Source organism: Thamnophis sirtalis, unplaced genomic scaffold (assembly GCF_051295495.1).
Source record: "Thamnophis sirtalis isolate CommonGarterSnake01/CBP01778 unplaced genomic scaffold, rThaSir2_p1.2 scaffold_3, whole genome shotgun sequence".
Taxonomy (NCBI): domain Eukaryota; kingdom Metazoa; phylum Chordata; class Lepidosauria; order Squamata; family Natricidae; genus Thamnophis; species Thamnophis sirtalis.
In genome coordinates, this window is record NW_028261383.1 from 71,832,145 (window position 1) to 71,854,113 (window position 21,969).

The window sequence follows — 21,969 nt, forward strand, 5'->3', positions numbered from 1 at the left end:
TGGCTCTTTTTTATGTTTCTTGTTGTGATCTGATGGGCAAATAACATGGGTTTTGTTATTTGTTAACTAACGTAGTTAGCTTGTATTTTAATCTGCTTTATATTCTTTCTTTTCAAATTATGTTCGAGATTTATTAGCTTTTAACATTTCTAAACTGATAAACAAGCTGGAGACTGGTTTTTGATAAGAAACGTTTGTAAAGTTTGTAAAGTACAAATTGGGGTCTGGCTTATCTCTTGTGAACCCTAAACAACCTTTCTCTTTACAATGTATTCTCCTTTAGACCTCATTTTAATAAACATGTATGCTATTATCCTGTCCAATCAACTTTCCTCTTTCAGATTTCTTTGTTATGTTAACTATAAAAGGGGATGTAAGCTAAAGATCGGGGTTCCCTCTTTGAATGAAGAATCCCTCATATTCTTATAAATTGTAATAAGATGATCTTCCTGTCTCGGTTTGTCTCATTGGAAAATATGCACACCGAGGTCTAAGCCGGAAAGAGCCATATTTGGCCATCAGATCAGAGACTTAGAACTTAGAATAACTTTATTGTCACTTTGAATGTACACTAATCGGCATACATTAAAATTAAATTTCATTGCATACAGCTCTCAGATGGTCTTCACTTCCAATATACGCTACATAAACATGACCAAATAAATTAATAAATAATACAAAATTATGCATATACGCACATGTATTATATAACATGCAGAAACATCAAAGGTAACATATAGTTTCCAATTTAGGAATGGTGGTGGTAGAATGAATATGCTAGATAAATTGTTTTTACCACATTGTGCTTACCACAATTAAATTTATGTTACAAGTTTTCTAGGTGTTTTTTTTTTTTAAGTTTCACTTGGAAAGTTGCATTAGGCAGTAGGCAGTGGTAAGCATGGCATTTTGATCTATACCAGGGCTGTCAAACCCCCGGCCCTTGGACCGGACGCATCGGACGTTGGCCACGCCCAAGCCCAGTTTAGCAAAGGGGAAAAGTCCCAATATGTCACGTGACACCACCATGACTACATGAGTTTGACACCCTGATCTATACAAATTCTTTTGAGTACTATGAAATTTTACTTTTGGTGAAATTGAGTGGCATTGCTATATTAAGAACAGAAACTCTTTACCAGGTATAGAAATATAGAATGATTTCTAAATGCTGATATCTCCATTTTCAGACCAGGAATTATATTAAGCATAGGAGCCATAAGTTTGTCACACACAAAATGCATGTGCCATGACATTGTGATGACAACTCCATTCCTTTCATCTATTTGTGTGGTTTGGTAAATCATGTACAAAATGAACACTATATGGTACATTTTATTATTTGTTCCCGTCTTACTCTCCAATTGATTCCCATGATTTGAGAATATCAAACTGTCCATTGTTAAAGTCCTTATTATAATTTCAGTTTGAAGCTTCCATTTAGATTTTCTTTGTTGCATGCCAAAAATCATTCAGCTTTCTCTAATCTGCATATAATTAGCACGTTGATCAGCATGCTCTAAGTGCCTGCAAAAATGTTCACTGCAACTTGTTGAAATACTCACATGTAATTATGCTAACATGAAAGGATAGAATGAAGATTGAAAGTAGATTATTAGTAAATAGGCAGTCATATGTTAAAATGACATGCTATTTTCTGTTCTTCTTTTACTTACATATTATGTTAACTTATTTCATTATTGTTCATTATTTTCACTATATTATAGAAAACAGGAAGATCAGATCTTTGGATAATTGAAATCACTGCTTGCTTTACATAAAGGGAGAAATTCCAGCTACATAAGATGGAAATTTATATGACTACAATTTACACTGTGTTTATCCCAAGCACACGGACTCACACATAAGCACATGTAAAGCAATAATGACTCAGAGTTTCCCTATGCCTGAATTTCTATAGCTAAACAAATACCAGCAGAAATTTTAAATTAAAACTGTATTTCTTTTCATGTCTATTAGACTGGACCCTAATTAGTTTATACAGTGGATTGCCAATTTAAATAAGCTATTTGAGACAAAGAACTAAGTTGGGGTTGGTGTGTGAAAATAAAAGTTTCTACATTTTGCAATTCAGTGCAGATAGCAGTGGACTGAAAAAGTGTTCTAGACTTGCACAACGATTTCCACGATTTCCACCGTTAGCAGGTGAGAGATATCCTTAAGCTTTCGGCAGTGAGTTAAGAGAGAAGGAGAGAAATAATTATTTTCAGTATTTTAAAACTTCAGATAGAGAAGGCTGGAAAGCCTAAAACTCTGCATGCATCTCATGAACGTTCTACTTTCGTTCTCTGAATACAGAGATCAATCTTGGGCTGCATGTTAAAGCCTCACTATGAAGGACCATTCTCTTCTCTTACTTCAACCCAAAACAAAAGACACTTCAGGAGATATAATCATTGCTGCCTAGTTCCTTTTCCTAAAGCCTTACAATGGCCCTCAGTTCCTTTTTCTTTTTTTCCCCCTCTCGCACATCTTTCTCTTTTATTTTCTTCAGCTGTCCCTTTTTCACTTTTCTTTATGCCTCATTGAATCCATTAGAGGCTTTATATAGTCCACTATTGAAAAAAATAAATTTTCTGTGTGGAACCACTGACTGAGTCTTAACTGCTGGCAGCAGGAGCTTAACTCCTTCTGATGGGACTACTGCAGTAGCAGCAGATAAAAGATACACAGGCATGTTTCCTAAATGTTATGAGCATGTGCAGATGTTAGGTTTTATCAACCCCATATGGTGTCAATTTTCTAGTTCTTTACTCTTTTTTAAATGGGAAAAATAAGAAGCAACTGGCAAATCTGTAGTTAAGCTGTAGTTCCAAATGTCTTCACTGCCCACTTTTCGCAATTCCTTCTCAATGCATTTTCCAATTGCATTCATTATTGCTAGTCTAAAGATTTCAATCAAGCTATTAATATGTTATGGCTAGCCAATCTCTCCAGAAACTAACATCATATTTTAACCAATGCTAACAGTCAGACCCCTTCATGGATTACTGATTTATTGTGTCGAAGGGGCTTGTGCAGCTCAATGAAGCTATGAGCTATGCCATGAAGGGCCACCAAGACGGACAGGTCATAGCAGAGGGCTCTAACAAAATGTGATCCACTGGAGAAGGAAATGACAACCCACTACAGTATCTTTGCCATGAAAACCCCATGGACAGGGGTTCACGACTAACTAACGACTAACTTCACGACTAACAACAACAGCCAGACGTTCTTCCTAGCAGGAAATGGTTTGCAAATAACAATATGCTGTTAAATAAATAATGTAAATCTATAGGGACATTCAGTATGTTATAATTTGTTTTATCAGCTTTAAGGGGCTACATTTATTATGTAAATTAGAAAGACTAGCTGATTTTTCAAACTTTAAAACAATCCACCAGTAATATTCATGTTTGCATATCATACTGTTCATGCTAATCATCCATCTATCCATTATCCTTCTAAAGGAATAATGTCTCAAGAAACTTAAGAAACTAATAAACTCTTAAGAGAAACTTTTTTTGAATCTATCTATATGCAAGATAACCTTAGTCTTTTTTCTTCCATTTTTTAAACTTTCTATAGAAGTCAATGATTGATGAAGCAATGAACCTGTTGTCATAATGGTAAACAAAATCTTGATATTTAAATTAGATCATGTTAATATATAAAAAAGAAAGAAAAATTCAGAATACAAATTTGATTTGTACCATTCAAACATTAACAAAGTACTGATTCATTATTAAAAAGAGTGCACGCTTGATGGTATATATAAGAATCCTCACCCCAAAGCAGAATTTATTGGTGGTAACCAAAAGGTTTTTCAAGCAATAAAATTTCATATTCAGCCACAGAATATCATTGAGCAGAAGACTATATGGATGAATATAACTTTATTTTATTTTCTTGGAGAAATAATTTTAATGTAGATAATTTCTTTTTTTAAAAAAATTCAATGCTCTGAAATACAACATGTATTGTCTTACTCAGGAAAATGATATATACTGCCATATACATTTTTTAAATAAATAAACCAACTTCCTCCATTTATACCAACATTTCCCATTATACAATATCTTATCCCTACTTTTCTCTTTTTTTCCAAAAATTCCTGATTCTACCACATCCTTACACTAATTTATACATCGCTTAACCATGCAAACATTTTCTTTCTCTTAAAACATTCAATCTAACTTCATATATTTGGTATGCAATTTGATTCTAATTCTAAAAAAAAAACCCACTTTTTCTACTAACCATTTAAATACTGTATATATCCATTCCACATTCATTAATTGCTTATTGATTTTATTTCTTCTTTTACATAAAACTTATGCACCAATTCCTCATTTTCAACTTACCTTTATGTTTTTCCTGACCTTTATGTCCACATTCTTTTTCATACTATATACCATAGTATGAAAATGTATAGAATTAAGCTAAATACATGCTTAAACAATTGTTTAACCAGTTTTTGCATATCCCTCAAGGCCATTTCCTCATCCCACTGCACTGCTCTTGGAACATTCGATAATCTTCAATTCTATATCTGTGCAAAATATTCCCTAATCCAAGTCTGTGCAATTGTTCATGGGTTTTTTTCTATAAATTATGAATGTTCAGTAAACTTTCTTCATCACATTCACTCTTAATGATCCCTGAAAAGGAATTATCCATCCTGCACACTCTCTGACTGGCATAGACACACTGAATTTTCCAAATTTTCTTCTTTATTATCTCTTTTGTTGTTTCAGTCAAAGTTCTGCCAAATACATCTCTAGGTACACTAAACAAACTGACCCCTAGTAATCATTGTATTTGCAATATTTGCCTTTACATAGGGGGACAACAAGGACATCCTTCCAATTATGAGGTACAGTTGTGGTCATCACACACAGGTGAAACAAGGCAAACAGCTTCTCCATAAACAAAATTGATCCTGTTACATAATCACACCTGCAGCATTCAATTGTTTTTAACATTCTTACTTTTTAGCCACTAATTCTTAAATACCAACATATTATTATTTCATTTGTTTTAATTCTGGGTTTTAGAGTTGGCTGGGTGGCTGGTATGGAAACACCATAAATCAATTAATAATAAACAAATGTACAGGTAACCCCCGGGTTACGATTGTTCCATCAGCAAATGTTTGAAGTTACGTGATCAGCGCCTCCTAGTGTTTCCAAATGAGTCCCTAAACATGAATCTTGCAGCACCATGACAGTTGTTTTTCCTTATGAATAACCGCAGAGACTCTGGAACATTTGTCTGGCACATTGATGGCCAAAATGAAGCTTCTGAGGGGCAGATCCACCCCTCAGAAGCCCAGTTCAGCTATCCAGAGACCTTTCCTGGCCCATTGCAGGTCAAAATGGAGTCTCCAGGGGCCAAATCTAGCCCCTGGAAGTTCTGTTTTGTCTTGAAACTGACAGGAGGTGGCCCATGGAGGAAGGGCACACAAGGCTGGAGAGGAGACTGCTTGCTAGATCTTCACAAGGTAAGTGACCTGGTATCACAGGTTGGGGGGGAACAATTTGGGGAGCATGAGATATTTCAGTGAGTCAGGGAGGCCTTGGGTGATATTAGGCAGATGGCCTGTTCCATCAGTAGGCGCCCCCATTGTCTTCTCCATACTGAAATGCCTCATGTGCACTTAAGAAGCCTCACATTTGATTAGCAAATGTGTGGGCGAAAGGAGGAGGTGATCTTGTTCAAGAGAGGTGATCTTGTTCAAGGTATGAGATTGACCCCCACAATCCTTGGGTTACAAATGGAATGGGCAGGATCATTACATTTGTAACTTGAGAACTACCTGTATAACTGACATCCTAATACAAATGTCTATAAAATGTTCCTTCCAGGCTTTCTTCCTTTCAGTTTTATCTGTAATAAATGAATTGCTTTTATTTTTAATTTTATTCCCTCCTCTGGAGGATCCTTGTTTATCCCTCTTCCTGTTTATTTCCATCAAAATCACTCTGCATTTACTCTTTATAATATGCACAGTATTGTTCTCACTATCGGACTATACTCTGTTTGTAACTATTCATGTCTACATTAACTGTTATGTTATTGCATTATACCTTTTCCCAAATCTTAGTTTTTGCAACCATCATTCCATTGAATGTATTTAAGAATAGACTGGACAGCCATTTATCTGATATGATATGAGATCTCCTGAGTCAGGGGTTGGACCAGAAGACCTCCAGCTCTGTCATTCTGTCATTCTGTATTTCTCATGCATGCCTCATTCATTTTATAATTCTAGCAAGAATCATTTCCCAGACATCTCTTTAAAAATTTCCACACACTTCAGTGACACTGTAACATATTTCCTTTCACTCTATTTCAAGCAGCTTCTACATCCTCTTTACTAAGAACCACTTTCCATTTACTCCATTGAACGATTATCTTCTGATATCTTTATAAATATGGCTCATACCTTGTTCTACTATTGTTCTATTCTTAACTTTAGTTTTTATCATTTTTTTTCTTTTCTTCCATGTCCATTTTTCCTAATTTCACTTGTGACATTACAAAAAAATGGTCTCTCCCGCAACCAGAGCTGCTCATCATTCTTGTATACAACCCAAATTCTCACAATCTTTTATAGTAAATAGCAGCATTCAGAGGCACTTGCCACTTTTAACACTCTGACAAAAGCGATGGCATGATGTTACTCTTCAAACACCACCCGCCTGTGACATGTACACAATAGTGTTCTTGTGCAGAAAATAGGAGGGAATAATAATAATTGTATAGAATGGTACAGGAAACAAAACATGGATATCAGAAAATCTAAAAACACAAATAGAATGTTGGCAAAGAAATTTATGATCAATTTCTAAAAAAAAAAATTGAGAGAAAACTGGATAAAGAAAAAACCGGGCAATGGCTTACAAATGGGGCATTAAAAAAGAAACTGAAGGCTTGATTTGAGAGCAAGCTGTTTGAACTAATACAAGGCCAGAACTGAGAAATCATTAAATGATTCAAAGTGCAGATTATGCAAAAAAAAGAGGCAGTAGAGCAGTAAATCATATACAGGTCATTCAAGAAGATTGTACAATCTGATTATAAACAACAGCACAGTAACCATAATGATTCCCTGAAGCATCTATAAAAATGATCATGTATTAGTAATGAAAAATCAGTGAGAACAGAGAGTTGAAAATGAGAGAAGCTAAAATATTGCGAGATTTCTGAATACAGACAGATAATGCACTGGCTCACAACACATCAGATATAACTATCATTGAAAATAAGAAATTGTGGATAATTAATATGGCAATGTCAGAGGATACTGCAATAGAAAACAAAGAATTGGAAAATGCCTGAAGTATCAAGATATAAAAACCAAAGTTGAAAGATTGTGATATAAGTGTGTCATGGTGATCCTAGTGGTTCTCAACATACTGGATGCCATTTCAAAATATCTTGGACAGCAGTTATAAAATCTGGTCATAGATAACATTTATACTGGTCAATTAACAAAAGACCACACTGCTTGGATATTACAGATATATACTATGTCGATACATTACAACATTTTAGGTTCTTGGGAAGAATTTAATGTGTATAAAGACCACATTGTGGCAATTGGGAGTTCATATTTTTGTGTACATAATAATGACTATTATTATTTATAAAGATAAAATCTACAAAGCTTTTTAATTCAGTACGGTACAGTGCAGATATATTAATATTAATGAAATACTTCATTCCAAATAGGTTCAATGGGAATTAATCTTCTTCTTTTTGGAATTCCTTCCACATAAGTGAACAGTTATATGACTTTATAATTCTTACCAATTTTCCATTTAGCATAGACACAAATACTTGCATTCCAATGCATAATAAAAGGATTAAACCATGTTGATTTTAAGCAATGCAAAATTATTAACTACCATGCATTTTGGGCTTCACCTGATATGGAACTGTCTCTTTAAGACACAGAGAGAGAGAAAGAGGGGAGGGAGGGAGAGAGACAACACTCACTCGCTACATTCTTATAATGTATACGCGTATATACACAAACCACCAAAATGACTCAGTTTTAAAACCTATTTAAATATCAAGACTTTCTGAAAAACATAATAGGAATTGTGATTGTATGATATTATTGGCATCCCTAAGGGGGAAAGATGCCCATAATTTAGACAAAATCCTTTTGTAACAGTTGATGTCCTCATTCACTGTCAAAGTGACCTCGGGACATGTTTTTCTGCTCTACTTCTGAAGTACACTTTTTGACAGTGTTGGCAAGAGCAGCTAGATTCTGGGATGCAAAGACAATAGGCTCAAACTGGTGCAAACGCTGAAGAGGTTTTATTGAATAAAAATTAAAAGAGTTACAGAGGAAAAAGAAAGTATACCAAACTATAATTTTTCTCCCTGTCAGGAACTCCCTAAATGACAGTGGATAGATGAGCTAAGACAGAGGCAAACAAATGTGATGCAGGAAGCTAAATCATAGTTAAATCATTATAAACATAAAATTAGGACTTAGCTAAATCATAGCTAAAACAAATCATGATTGCACGTAAATAAATAATGTGTAAACAGTGCCAACAGATAAATGAGCAGCCCAGTAGAATTGTGAATACCAGGCTATAAATTTGCACATGTGAGATTAATCAAACTATCGGCTTAACTGTTAATGCTTTTATTCAGCATGGTCTTCCTGGCCACACTCTTGTAAGCAGAAAGAATAGCTAAAGCTTGGCTAAGCAGGAAGATTAAGAACTTCCTTACTTTAATAGTAAAACAAGTAAACAACCTGTGCTTATTTTTATTCTTCCTAAAACTGTGTTGAAATGAAACTGCAAGTGCTTGAAGATGCATATCTATATATAAAAAAAGCATTAAAATATATGGTATCATTTAGTTTTTTAGCTGCAGCATGCCAGGTAATATAAATCTGATTTCTTCATAGGAAATCTAATTCCTAATTAGAATTATTTCCTTGAACCTATGGGATTTGAAGTCCACTATATATGTAGAAAACTGAGTTAAGGAAAGCTTTTTATAAAAAGAACAACAGCCACAAAAATTATTGGTGGCAAAGTTGTCTTTTAGAACAGCTTTTATTAAACTGTTTGCTGCACATCTATTTAGAATTCTTTAAATGGACACTGAATCTCAAAGATACTGCATTAAAATAAAAAGCTGTCAATGATTAATATCAAAGCAACACTTTCTTTATAAAAATGGAAACTATGAAGGTAGTTTCTGGAAGATGAATATTTCATAAGAATACATTTTCTTCCGCTGTTTATTCATGATATTTTAATTAACGCCCTTTAGCAATTAAAGGTTAAAGCAGTGTTTTTCCGAATTTGCAACTTTAAGATGTGTGGACTTCAACTAGCCAGGATATCTGAGTTGGCATTTAGGAAATCCCTCAAAATATGCTTCTTCCAACACGCTTGGGGATCCCAGGGAAACAGGGAGCCCATGAAACAATTACCTTATATGCAAGATGTTGGTCCATTCTCCCGCAGCCTTCTCTATATTTATGACTAGCTGATAACCCAGCGTTGCCCAGGTATTTATAGACATCAAAGTGTTTGTCTGACAGGAAGCCATTGAGAGGGGTCTTTCTTCCCCCTACTACCATTCCCATCATCCCTGCCCTCTCCCTTCCCCCTCCCATGCACTCCTCTTTCCTGCCCTGTCTACGATCCTGGCACTTTGCCCCAAATCCATCAGGCACTTCCCCCTTGGTCCACTGGAGGGTGAACATCATGGCAGGCTTTCCAGAGGAAGCTGTGAAGGAACTGACATCACAAACAATTGCCAGTCTAGGATGCTACACTCACTCTCCTTAACAGGCCCAGGTCTTCCAGAGTTGTGCTGTAACACACACACACACACACACACACACACGGGGTATTTTACCCCTGAGTATTTGTTTCCAGAGGGTAAGTCATCTGTGTACCAAGTTTGGTTGAAATTGCATGAGGCACTCCAAAGTTATGCTGGAACATACATACATATATACATAATAAAATAAATAATAGTAATAATAATAATAATTATTATTATTATATAATTGTATCAAAGCGGCCAGTTGTTTCGCCGGATTTGGCATTGGTTACTAGTCGGGCCCCACCCAGGGGCCTAGGACGTTGTAACGTATTTTTGTAATATGCGTGCAGATCCAAGCAGTGCGGCTTTTTGCATTTGACTGATGGTGATTTTGTCAATTTTTAACTGTTTTAAATGTAATTCCAGTGCTTTTGGAATAGCACCCAGTGTGCCAATTACCACGGGAATTACCACTGCTGGTTTGTGCCATAGTTGTTGAATTTCAATTTTTTAAGTCCTGGTATTTTGCGATTTTTTTCATGTTCCTTCTCAGCGACCCTGCTACCACCTGGTATTGCGATGTCTATGATTGTGACCTTATTTTTCTCAACCAGTGTGATGTCTGGTGTATTATGCGCCAGTATTTTGTCTGTTTGTATGCGAAAATCCCACAAGATCTTGACCATCTGATTTTCGGTGACTTTTCCAGGCTGATGTTCCCACCAGTTTGTTGCTGTTTTAATATTATAATTTTTGCACAAATTCCAATGGATCATTTGTGCTACTGAATTGTGCCGCAATTTATAATCAGTCTGCGCAATTTTTTTACAGCAGCTGAGTATGTGATCAACAGTTTCATCAGCTTCTTTGCAAAGTCTGCATTTGGCATCATCAGAGGATTTTTCGATTTTGGCCTTAATGGCATTTGTGCGGATAGCTTGTTCTTGCGCAGCCAGGATTAGTGACTCTGTTTCTTTCTTTAATGTACCTGTTGTTAACCATAACCAAGTTTGTTCACTGTCCACTTTATCTTTTATTTTTTCCAGAAATTGGCTGTGCAGTGCTTTGTTCTGCCAACTCTCCATTCTTGATTTTATCACATCTTTTCTGTATTCTTGTTTGGTCTGTTGGACCTTCAGTAGTTTTTTGTTCTTTACTTATTATTATTATTATTATTATTATTATTATTATTATTATTATTATTATTATTATACAATTGTATCACAGTGGCCAGTTGTTTCGCCGGATTTGGCATTGGTTACTAGTCGGCCCCCACCCAGGTTGTTGCTGTTTTAATATTATAATTTTTGCACAAATTCCAATGGATCATTTGTGCTACTGAATTGTGCCGCAATTTATAATCAGTCTGCGTGATTTTTTTACAGCAGCTGATTATTATTATAATATTAATATTATTAATATTAATATTATTAATATTGTTAATGTTAATGTTAATGTTAATGTTAATATTAATATTAATATTAATATTAATATTAATATTAATATTAATATTAATATTAATATTAATATTAATATTAATATTAATATTAATATTAATATTAATATTAATATTAATATTAATATTAATATTAATATTAATATTAATATTAATATTAATATTAATATTAATATTAATATTAATATTAATATTAATATTAATATTAATATTAATATTAATATACACTTGTATTACAGAGGCCAGTTGTTTCGCCGGGTTTGGCATTGGTTACTAGTCGGGCCCCACCCAGGGCCCTAGGACGTCGTAACGTATTTTCGTAATATGCGTGCAGATCCAAGCAGTGCGGCTTTTTGCATTTGACTGATGGTGATTTTGTCAATTTTTAACTGTTTTAAATGTAATTCCAGTGCTTTTGAAATAGCAACCAGTGTGCCCATTACCACTGGAATTACCACTGCTGGTTTGTGCCAGTATTTTGTCCGTTTGTATACGGAAATCCCACGAGATCTTGACCATTTGATTTTCGGTGACTTTTTCAGGCTGATCTTACCACCAGTTTGTTGCTGTTTTAATATTATAATTTTTGCACAAATTCCAATGGATCATTTGTGCTACTGAATTAAAAAATGATCCATTGGAATTTGTGCAAAAATTAAAACACCCTACTTGGAATAGCTTATATCCTCCGATGTTACCTTAACAGTTCCTAGGTTCTTGGTTAGGACTCGAGCTGTTGAGCCACCAACCAGCCCCAAAGGCTATGAATCTCACCAAAAATTAACCACATAATAATAATAGAATACAATATAGGATAGATAGATAGATAGATAGATAGATAGATAGATAGATAGATAGATAGATAGATAGATAGATAGATAGATAGATAGATAGATGAAGAAGAAGAAGAAGAAGAAGAAGAAGAAGAAGAAGTAGTAGTAGTAGTAGTAGTAGTAGTAGTAGTAGTAGTAGTAGTAGAAGAAGACGATGACTAAGACTAAACTTTCTGTGGTGCTTGGAGCTGAGGAACAGGAGCTCTCCTAACCTCTAACTTCTTCGTTTGGGCTCATTTCTGAGCACTGTGGATCCTAAAGGGACCAGCATATTAAAGGGGAAACTCTGAAGACACTGGGGTGATAAGGCAAATTCCCCCAGCGGGTAGGAGAAACCCACTAAACGGATGAGGATCTATCCTGCCATTTGGTTAGGACTGGAGCAATGACGACCACATAAGAAGGAAGCAGAGAGAGAAAGCAGTTGAAATCGAGACATATGTTACTATTATTGACAACCCAAAGAAGAGGAGGACAGCGCGAAATTGGCAGAGAGGGTGAGCTGGAAAGAAAGAGGCTCTGGGAAGGAGACTGTTTTTGCAGTTCAGTTTTTTTGCCGAAAAGAAGTGAGAGCATAGACACTGAGTTGGAATTGACAGCCTGAATAACTTGAAGGAATTGGCCACAGTGAGAACGAAAACCCGGCATGGATAACAGGAGTAGAACATAGTAACTGCTAAGAAGACTTGGAAGGCACAAACTATTTAAATGGTTGTTTTGTTTCTTTTATTGCATGCTTGCCCAGAGTCACATCTGTGAAATGGCTTTTTTTAATAAATTTGATGAATTAAATAAATAAACAAACAAATTTAAAACTGTGTTCCATTCATTTGTTATGGGTTTCATTATTAAACATGCAATGAAATTAGAAACCGATAGGAAAAAACTACAGACAAGTTGCAGGTACTTTTTTTAAAACTACGGGTACCAGTCCAGACTGCAAACATCTGAATGGCCAGTAAATGGGACCTAAGAGTACACAAAGCTCTAACTCTTTAATGTCATTCATTAACTATCAGGATTTGTGCACCCTGATATGGTAACTTTATGCTGGATATGAGAGCATATATACTCTTCATGATGTCTGACACACTTCCATTAAGTTCTAGCTTTTGAAATTGAGATGCAAGACCAGAGGTTGTGAAAGAGGATTTTGAGATTCTGAAATCAATAGCATTTATTTACTGCTTGATACTGCTTTACAGCACTCTCTAAGTGGTTTAGAGTCAGCATATTGCTCCCAACAAACTGGGTCCTGATTTTACCAACTTCCAAAAGATGAAACGCTGAGTTAACCTTGAGCTGGTCAGGATCGAACTCCTTGCAGTGGGCAGCGTCAGCCTGCAATACTGCCTTCTAACCACTATACCACCAGGGCACTTCTGATAGCATATTCTTCAGCAGGAATTAAAGTTTATTGGCTAAACACACATTTTTCATAATCAGGTGTTATATCAAGCATCAAAAAATATTTGAATTGTCCCGTTCCAGTTAGAGAATAATAATTCAGTTAAACTATTAATCAGAAATGGCAGACTAAACCCCAGATATTAGGTCATAGCTGCCTTTAATACATAATAAAGTAGACAGGTAAATAGATGTTTGCTCTATAACTGAAATAACTTTCAATTTCACTTTCTTATTTTTTGAAATTGAAAGAATAAATAGAAAAAAGTGATGGGACCTAGTGAATATAGTCTTGCATTCACACAAAGCATTTGTTTGCAGAATTAACTCATTCAGTGTTAATTGAGTATTCATGTGACCATACCCAATTTTCCATCCTTTTTTGCAGCAATCGTTAAGAGAACACTGTGGTATTTAAGTGAACCATTGTCTGCAATTTTGCTAGAAATTAAGACATAACGTTGGTTTCTGGCAAAAATAAGTTGTAAATTGTGGACATGTATTTATGAGATGCTGCAAACAGCCATCAACGCTGGACTGATTGCTGAGCATCTCCCGGAGGCAAGGGGGGGGGGTCCTGACCATAAGAACTTTAAATCTGGGTCATAAGTATCTTTGGGGGGATCCATGAACTGTTGCTAATCAACCATAAATTGAGGACTGCTGTACAGTAAATATAAATATAGCCCATGTCAACAAAAGCCTTTTGGGGCACCTTCCTAAATTTTAAAATAAGAGGTTCTTAGAGAAAAAAGTTTAGCACCGTAACTAAAATAAAAACACTATTCTTTGTTTTATTTCTATGAAGGATAAACTGAAGAAAAAAATAGTTTAATTCTGATACGCATACATATACATATTCAGTCAAGGGAGTTATACATTTTCTTTGCTTTAAGAACTCAGGGCAGTATACATAGCATTCTCCAAGTCATAGTATTTAGCCTAAAGTCAGTTGGGGAGCTTTTATCTGGAGCTTTTTCAGATTTAACTTTCACTGATTTAACACTAAGTTTTCCCAACCGTAGTCCAACACCTTAATGTATTGCAACATAAATGTCTAGCCATACCGGTCTTTCACATGCTCTATATTCTAAAACAGGAATGTCAAACTTGCAGCCCATGGGCCAGATGCATCACACACTGACACGCTCCCCTCCCCCCCCCCCCGGTTTAGTGAAGGGAGAAAAGTCACGATACGCCACGTGATGATAACATGATGACGTTAGTTTGACACCCCTGTTCTAAAAGGTAGAATGTATGTGGGCAAAGGGATTGCAAATTGTTGCAACTCACTGTGATATTCCTCATGGTTTCAAATGACATTGATTACAGAATGCCTCTTACTTGCTTTTCATCTGTAGGGAATAGTTTATATTGATTTTGTTAAAGCGACAAGCCGAAGCCTAGCAGATATCATTTTGATTAAAGCTAGCCCTTGTGCAGAGCATTACATTGCATCTTAAATCTTTAAATTACATCAGTCCCACTGGTGACTAACTGCATAGTCCTAATCCAAATTCACTCCTAGTTTATATTATAGCATGCCTGAGTGAGCAACTAAAGAAAGCTAAGAATGAGATGCCTAGAAAAAGCCATGCTTAGCTTTTCCTTGGAGGACAAGCCAGAATTTTTGGATTTATTATCATTCAAACAATCAGAAGAGACATTTCAATCCTTGATTAGCTGATTACTCTGACAGGACAGAGAAATATAGCTGGTAGGGATCAGCTCAGCCATATGAATTAGCATATACCTCATTCATATTTAAGGATCCTTCATATCTTGGATTATCATGATGTGCAAAAACAATGTTTGTGATTTAGTCCTTTTTGTTGGAATGTTTAAAGAAAAAGAAACATTATTGAAAATACCTATTTTAAAAATTGATTCGTCCAGTTAATATTTTTCACCATGGAATATCACATTTTTTATTTGTTGAAGGAGCTCAAACAGATGACCAGTGTTTAATATTAAATAGAAGGAAGCTTATCTTGTGTAAAATTCATGAACAGTCCTCAGCACTTATAAGTAAAGGAAAAAGAATCCAGACTATATTATGCAGCATAAATTGTAGCACATATTGTTTTTTACCTTGCCAGTTGACTTTGTACCTTTCCAAATACAAAAGTAACAGATAGTCCAGGCAGCCAGAAGACATAGTGACAGTTCCCAGCGAAGATTCCCAATGTGTTCAATACCGTCTGATATGGCCAAGACTCTTCGTCTAAAAATGATATAAATAAACATCAGTACTACAGCTTTAATGCAGAAGCTACCACTTGCCAGAAATCTCATAATCTGTTAAGAGTAGTACTGTTGTTGTTGTTATTGTTGTTATAATAAGTGCTAGTTTGGTCTAGTGCCGTGATGGTGAACCTATGACATGCATGCCAGAAGTAGAATGCAGAGCCATCTCTCTTGACACACCAGCCATTGCACGTTGCTCCTCCGGGTTCCAGTGCTGGTCTTCGCATGTACAGGAGCGCCGGAAACTTTAAGAGCAGCTCCCTGGCATACATGGCTGCACCAGAAAGCTGAGCTTCTGGTTTTGCATGTGTGCCAGCCAGCTGGTCTTCACATGTGCTCAGCTTCCCAGTTCGTGCATGCGTGCCAGGGAACTCCTGTTCACATACCAGGGAGCTCTGTTTCTGGTTTCTGATGCTCCCCTGTGCACGTGCTCCTGTTTGGGTCCCACTTTACATATGAAAGTTGATTGGGTGACTTTAGGCCAATCAGCCCATAATGTCATACTCGGTGAACAAGCTTGTTAGTCAATTCTTATCACAACCAATGAATAATACTACATCTGAGGGAGGGTGGGGGGAGAAACATTTGTAGAAAAAATGATAGGAAAATAGTTACTATTATTATTTATTAGTGTTGCAAGGTAGCCTCTAAAGTTTGGATACAATTTTAAATAGCTAATATTAAAAATAGACACAAAAAAGATGTAAATTAATCAATAAAGTATATTCTACAAACCTCATTTGCAAACCAGAATGCCCCTTAAGTAACAAGCCCAAATAAAAGTCTTGTCTATCAGAGACAGCCAGTTCTGCTGCAGATCTCCTAAACTGTATATCTGCTAAATACAACTTCCAATCCTAACAACTAAGATTTTAAAATTTCATTAAAAAATAATAAATTTCCTATCATTAACATCGATCATGTAAATAAAAGGAAATAGCACTTTCCATTACAATTAACACATGCAGGACAATGTGTCATTGGATTTGTGCAATTGGAATATATGGAAGAAGAAAGCCTTTACTTATAGAATGTAAATGCCATTTTCCTATCAGATACAACACAGCTTCAGTAAATCCCTTATATTTAAGGAGATGTTAGAGATGGGTTCTAAATTCATTGCAGCAACCTAATCAAATCTGTTTCCGAACATCTCTGGACACTAGCTCATCTATTTAAATCTGTATTTTCCCCTGCAGTATCCATTCTTTCAAGTGAATTTGATCAGTCCCAAAAATCACAGGTTTGATCAGTCTCAAAATCACAGGTTCAGTCTTATTAGAATTAATTCAAGAAAATTTACTAATTATATCAAAAAGAGTGTAACTGTGAATTCTGAAAGCAAAAATAAACTACATAAAGTTCCCTGAAATAAAATTTAGATCATCAGACACAATTTATATTTAAGAAATACTGAGTTAAAGTATTTCATACAGTTTTGCCTAGGGCATGATGTCTTCTGTCAGGCAGGTCTGGCTTACTAGCAGTGCAAGAAACTGCAGGTTTTGGCTCTACTGCCATGCTAAATAAACCATTAAAAAACCACCCCAATTCCAATTGGAAGAGAAAGACATCCGCCTCTTAGAAGCTCCATTTTTGCTGGCAACGTATAGGATGAATATTGCAGAGCCGCCGATGTTGTTCATAAGGGTGAACAACTGCTATGGTGCTGCAAGATTTGTAGTTTCAGGACTTGTTCATAAACGCTAGGGGGCACTTATTGCGTAACTTTGAACGTTCACTAAGGGGACGCTCGTAACCAGGGATTACCTGTATATTACTGAAAGTAGTATAATACTGGTTAAGGTCATGGCTATATTGTAGCATTTAATAGGTCTGTTCCCTGTTTTGGCCTGAAGTTTCTGGATTATTTTCCCCCATTTATAATAGGAGCTTATCAATACAAAAACCAATATGAATACGAATAGCTTCATATTCATATTATTATTTGTACTGCGTAGGAAGGGCATAACTTGTTTATAAAAAGACTCAGATCGAAGATGCTATGAGCCCCGAGTCTATCAAATTTGTTTTCTGATAGCAATTGTTTTAGATTTTTAATTAAAAAGCAGGGAACATACATAATATTCCTTCCTCCTCCTATTTTCCTCACAACAGCAACCTTGTGAGGTTGGTTGGGAACACTGACTAGGAATAATTTAGACCAATCTATATTCAAAGCAAAATGATTGGACTCACCAAACTCTTGGCGCCCAAAGCGATCTACTACTACACATATTACCTGCAGTTTCCTGTAAAGCTCATTTAAAAATTCCACTTGAATAGCATAGGATCAGCCTATCTGAAAGCCCATTATCATTGAAATTCATGTGCAAAGTCCTGCTTGAATTTTCACCATAAAGCAATATAATCTGCTACTTAAAGACCATTCTCAACATTAGCTTTAATGTGGTCAACCACAACATGGGTATGTGTTTAGTTGCATCTGTGCAGAAGCTTAAGAAAACAATCAAAATAATGTTGGTATCATTTCATTACTCATGTTGTTCAAAGCAACCTGAAAAGATAAGTTTCCTTGTTAGCAAGGCTGTTAGTTGATTTTCCTCCAGGATTATTAGTTTGAAGATGCAATCTTGAAAAGCAGATTAAATGTATAATTACTTAAACAATTGTATTCAATAAATAGAGATCTGGTTTGGTGTAGTGGTTAAGGCCCTGGGCTAGAAATCATGAGTTCTAGTCCTTCTCTAGGCATACATTAATTTGGTATCCTTGAGCCAATCCCTCTGTCTCATCAGCCCTAGAAGCAGATTAGGGCAAACCATTTCCATAAAACTTTGCCAAGAAAACTGCAGAGCCCAATCCGGGCAGTTGCCAAGAGCAAACAATGACTCAAAGGCCTACACGCATTAAATAAATAGCTTTAATTGGGGAAACATTTCATAACCTATTATACTGAACAAATGTATCTTTATGAGGCAGAATTCTGAAAATGGCATTCTTCAGATAGCCTAGGACTACAATACATTTGGAAGGCATAAATTGAAGAGAGAGCTGATAGACGGGAAATCAAAAGCCTTTTAAAACATCATTGGTTGAAAACATGTATATGAAATTATTATAGCTTATTCTTTTAGAAATGCAAAGGCATATTTTCCCCATTTCATAGAAGTATGTTATTTTGGGATAATGCAATTGCAGCATAGCATTTCCCATGGACTTTGAGTGAATTTTCCTGGGAAAGAAATTCTTTTACAAGGCTTTCTAGGATGTAGGGCTGTTGCACGCTCCTGAATAGCAAGAGATTTAATCACTGCCAGCATTTCATAAAAAGGAATGTACCAGAGTACTTACTGCATTGTTTTATAGTTTGGGGAAGCAAAAGAATGAATTCATTTATTTGGGAAAGACCTGTTGTGTCAGTTAACCCTTTCATAGCTATTCGCATATGGCTTGAGCTTACAAAGAATCAAGAGATGAAGTCTTTAGAAGGTAGTTCTTTACCTAAAGTGTTTCATCAAACATTCTAGAGATTATTCTTTCTAAATCATGTAATAATATAGAAAGACTTTTTAAAAGTGTTTCATCTTCAATGGACATGGAGAAAAAAACCTAGTTTCCCTATCTTTCGTGCCACAGCATTCTGACAGAATGTAAACATGCTTATACTTGTTTGTCTTATTGCTATGGTAACTGTTTGTCAATTTTTTTTTCAGCATTTCATCGTATGTTTTTGTTAAAAAAACATTTGATCTGCCCTCTCTCTGTAACTCTGTTGTAATTTTTTTAAATGGCTTGGTTTGAACATTGGTTTGACATTTTCAGCCCACTGGCAACATCTGATTGTCACCCTAATAAATGGGTCTCTAAAATTTCCTCCTAACTGGCTCAATATTTGCTCAGTCACAATAGTTTGGTCAACCCTGAGGCCAACAAAAACTCTAACAAAAAGAGAAGCCAGTACTCTTAAACACTAGAAGAAAGCAAGCAGGATGCCTGTTTCTCTCAGAAAGAACCTCAGTTTGGTAGAAAAAGGGAAGCATTACAGAACAAAACAATGTTATAATGATCTAAAATGTCATATATGATAGCTTCCATATAAGCTGCCTTACCAAAGGATGCAAACGTTTATTTCTCAAAGGGCATCATTGACCGTGGTAAAAAGATGATAGATTTGGAAGCTTTTGGGTAAATAAAGGGGGAAAGCAGGATAACCTTTTTTTTCATAAACTCCAGTCAAGCATACAGGAATTGTGTTGAACTTCTTTAATAATTCTTTTTATAATTATAGTTTCATTCTACAATGGCGCTTAAAACTTCTGATGCCTTATTTTTAAAATTTCCAAATTTCTGCATAAATGTGAAATAAAATGTGAAATGAGGAGCATTGGGAAATAAAGCCAAGGAAACCTGGAGCTTCACTGGACAAAGACAAAGAGTGGATCTTACCAACCACAGATAGGATATATCTCAATCTCTGGCCATCTGACCAATGTGGTCAAAGTCCTGACATAGTGCCTGGAGGTTATGTGGATCTGGAAGGGGCTGAACAGCCTCAGACTCTATATCAATAGTACTTAGACTTATATACCACTTTAGAGTGCTTTACGGTCCGGTCTAAGCAGTTTACAGAATCAGCATATTGCTCCCAACAATTCGGGTCCTCATTTTACCAATCTTGGAAAGATGGAAGACTGAGTCAACCTTGAATCAGTGAGTCAGCTGTTTGCCGAATTAGCCTGCAATATTGCATTGTAACCACTGCACCACCACGGGCCAGTCCTGAGTAATTATATTTGTTTCCAGTACCACCATCGCATTTCTGGTGATAAACTACTGCTGACTCCCACTGGGATTGAACTTCCCCATTTACAACGTGTGCACAATCTGGAGGCCCAGTTCAAGTCTCCGCTCCTGCTCAAAGAACAGATGAAAGCTATGGCCAACAAGACTTTGGCACAGGTACACTTAATGTGCCAATTATACTCTTTCATGGATCAGAAAAACTTTAAGACAATTATTTATGTCCCAGTCACCTTGTGATTAGATTACTGGAATTCATTTTACTTGAGGCTGATTTTGAAGATCATCCAAAGCTACAACTGGTTCAGAATGTGGTGGTGGAGGAACTGAAGGGGGTGCTGTGTTATCCATGTCTCACCCCACATGGTGCTCTACAAGTTGCACTGATTACCAGTTGGTTTCCAGGCACAATTTAAGATGGTGACCATTACTGTTTTGATGACACAGGGCCTGGCTATCTGAGTGATGGCTTATCTACAATCATCTCTGCTAAAAAGGTACAATTTATTTCTCATTAATCAAAGAATGATATAGAGTGGACTCAGGAAGTGTGCCTACTCTACTCTGTTGCAGTGATTGACCCCCCCCCACCATTCATTTGTCTATCCCTCTGTTGTTCAGGCTTATTAAAGGTTTGATTGTTCTCCCAGGTTATGGGGACAGGGATATTCATTTAATTATAGATTTATTTATTTATTTATCACCCATCTAATTGTAGTGCCCTTTTGCCTGCTTTGCTTTGGTTTGATTTTGAATATTTTCTGTTCTGATCAGATATATATTTTTTTATAAATGTTCCGTGTTATATGATGCCTAAAATCATTTGGGAGTTGGGAAGTCTAAGAAACAAATAAAATTATTTCTCATCATTATCCTGAAATATGAATTTGGTATTTTTTTCTTTGTATTTGCTAAATTCCCTAAGGAATAAAAAAAAATGAACAAGCCTGGTCCTATTACCCTTCAACATAAGAACTCAGGATTCATACTCAAATTATAAGGTATCCAAAGAAACTAAACTAAGTTCATCACAGTTGACTCCAGGATGCAAACCAGGAAGGTTGTTCTTTTTTCTTTTCTCTAACAGAAATCTCTTTCCCCCTAAATATATAACCTTCTCTTCTTTAAAGGTGCTTTCCTGCAAGACGGTCTCCCTTTTAGCCATCCATGTGGGAAAGTATTAGACATTTTGCTCTATTTGCTTGATGAGAAGGCTATTTTTTTCCTATCTTATTCCAAACTCTTCATCCTCTTGCCTTAGGAGGAAATCCTGTAACATGTAGTTCGTCAGTTTATAGCTTGAAACTTCCTGCTTCTTCTGCTTTCCTGGTTCATCTTTCTTTCAGGAAACCAATATATTGAAGTCATCATGGATAATTTAACTGATTAAGATATTTTTTCATCCTTCAGGCTGTTAATTCTGATTTTGGAATACCAACTGAA

General features: G+C 35.8%; 1 protein-coding gene across 2 annotated transcripts in view; it reads right to left on the reverse strand.

Annotated features, from left to right (window-relative positions):
- Nucleotides 1-21,969, reverse strand: part of SLC6A11 (solute carrier family 6 member 11) — a 104,189-nt gene that overhangs the window by 59,629 nt on the left and 22,591 nt on the right. For both annotated transcript variants that reach the window (XR_015695905.1, XM_087709117.1), the window contains exon 6: nt 15,607-15,739. Coding sequence is in view for 1 of the 2 variants with exons in the window: in XM_087709117.1 (XP_087565243.1) it covers nt 15,607-15,739 (133 nt within the window). In the remaining variant the exon portion in view is untranslated. The remainder of the gene's footprint in view (nt 1-15,606; nt 15,740-21,969) is intronic.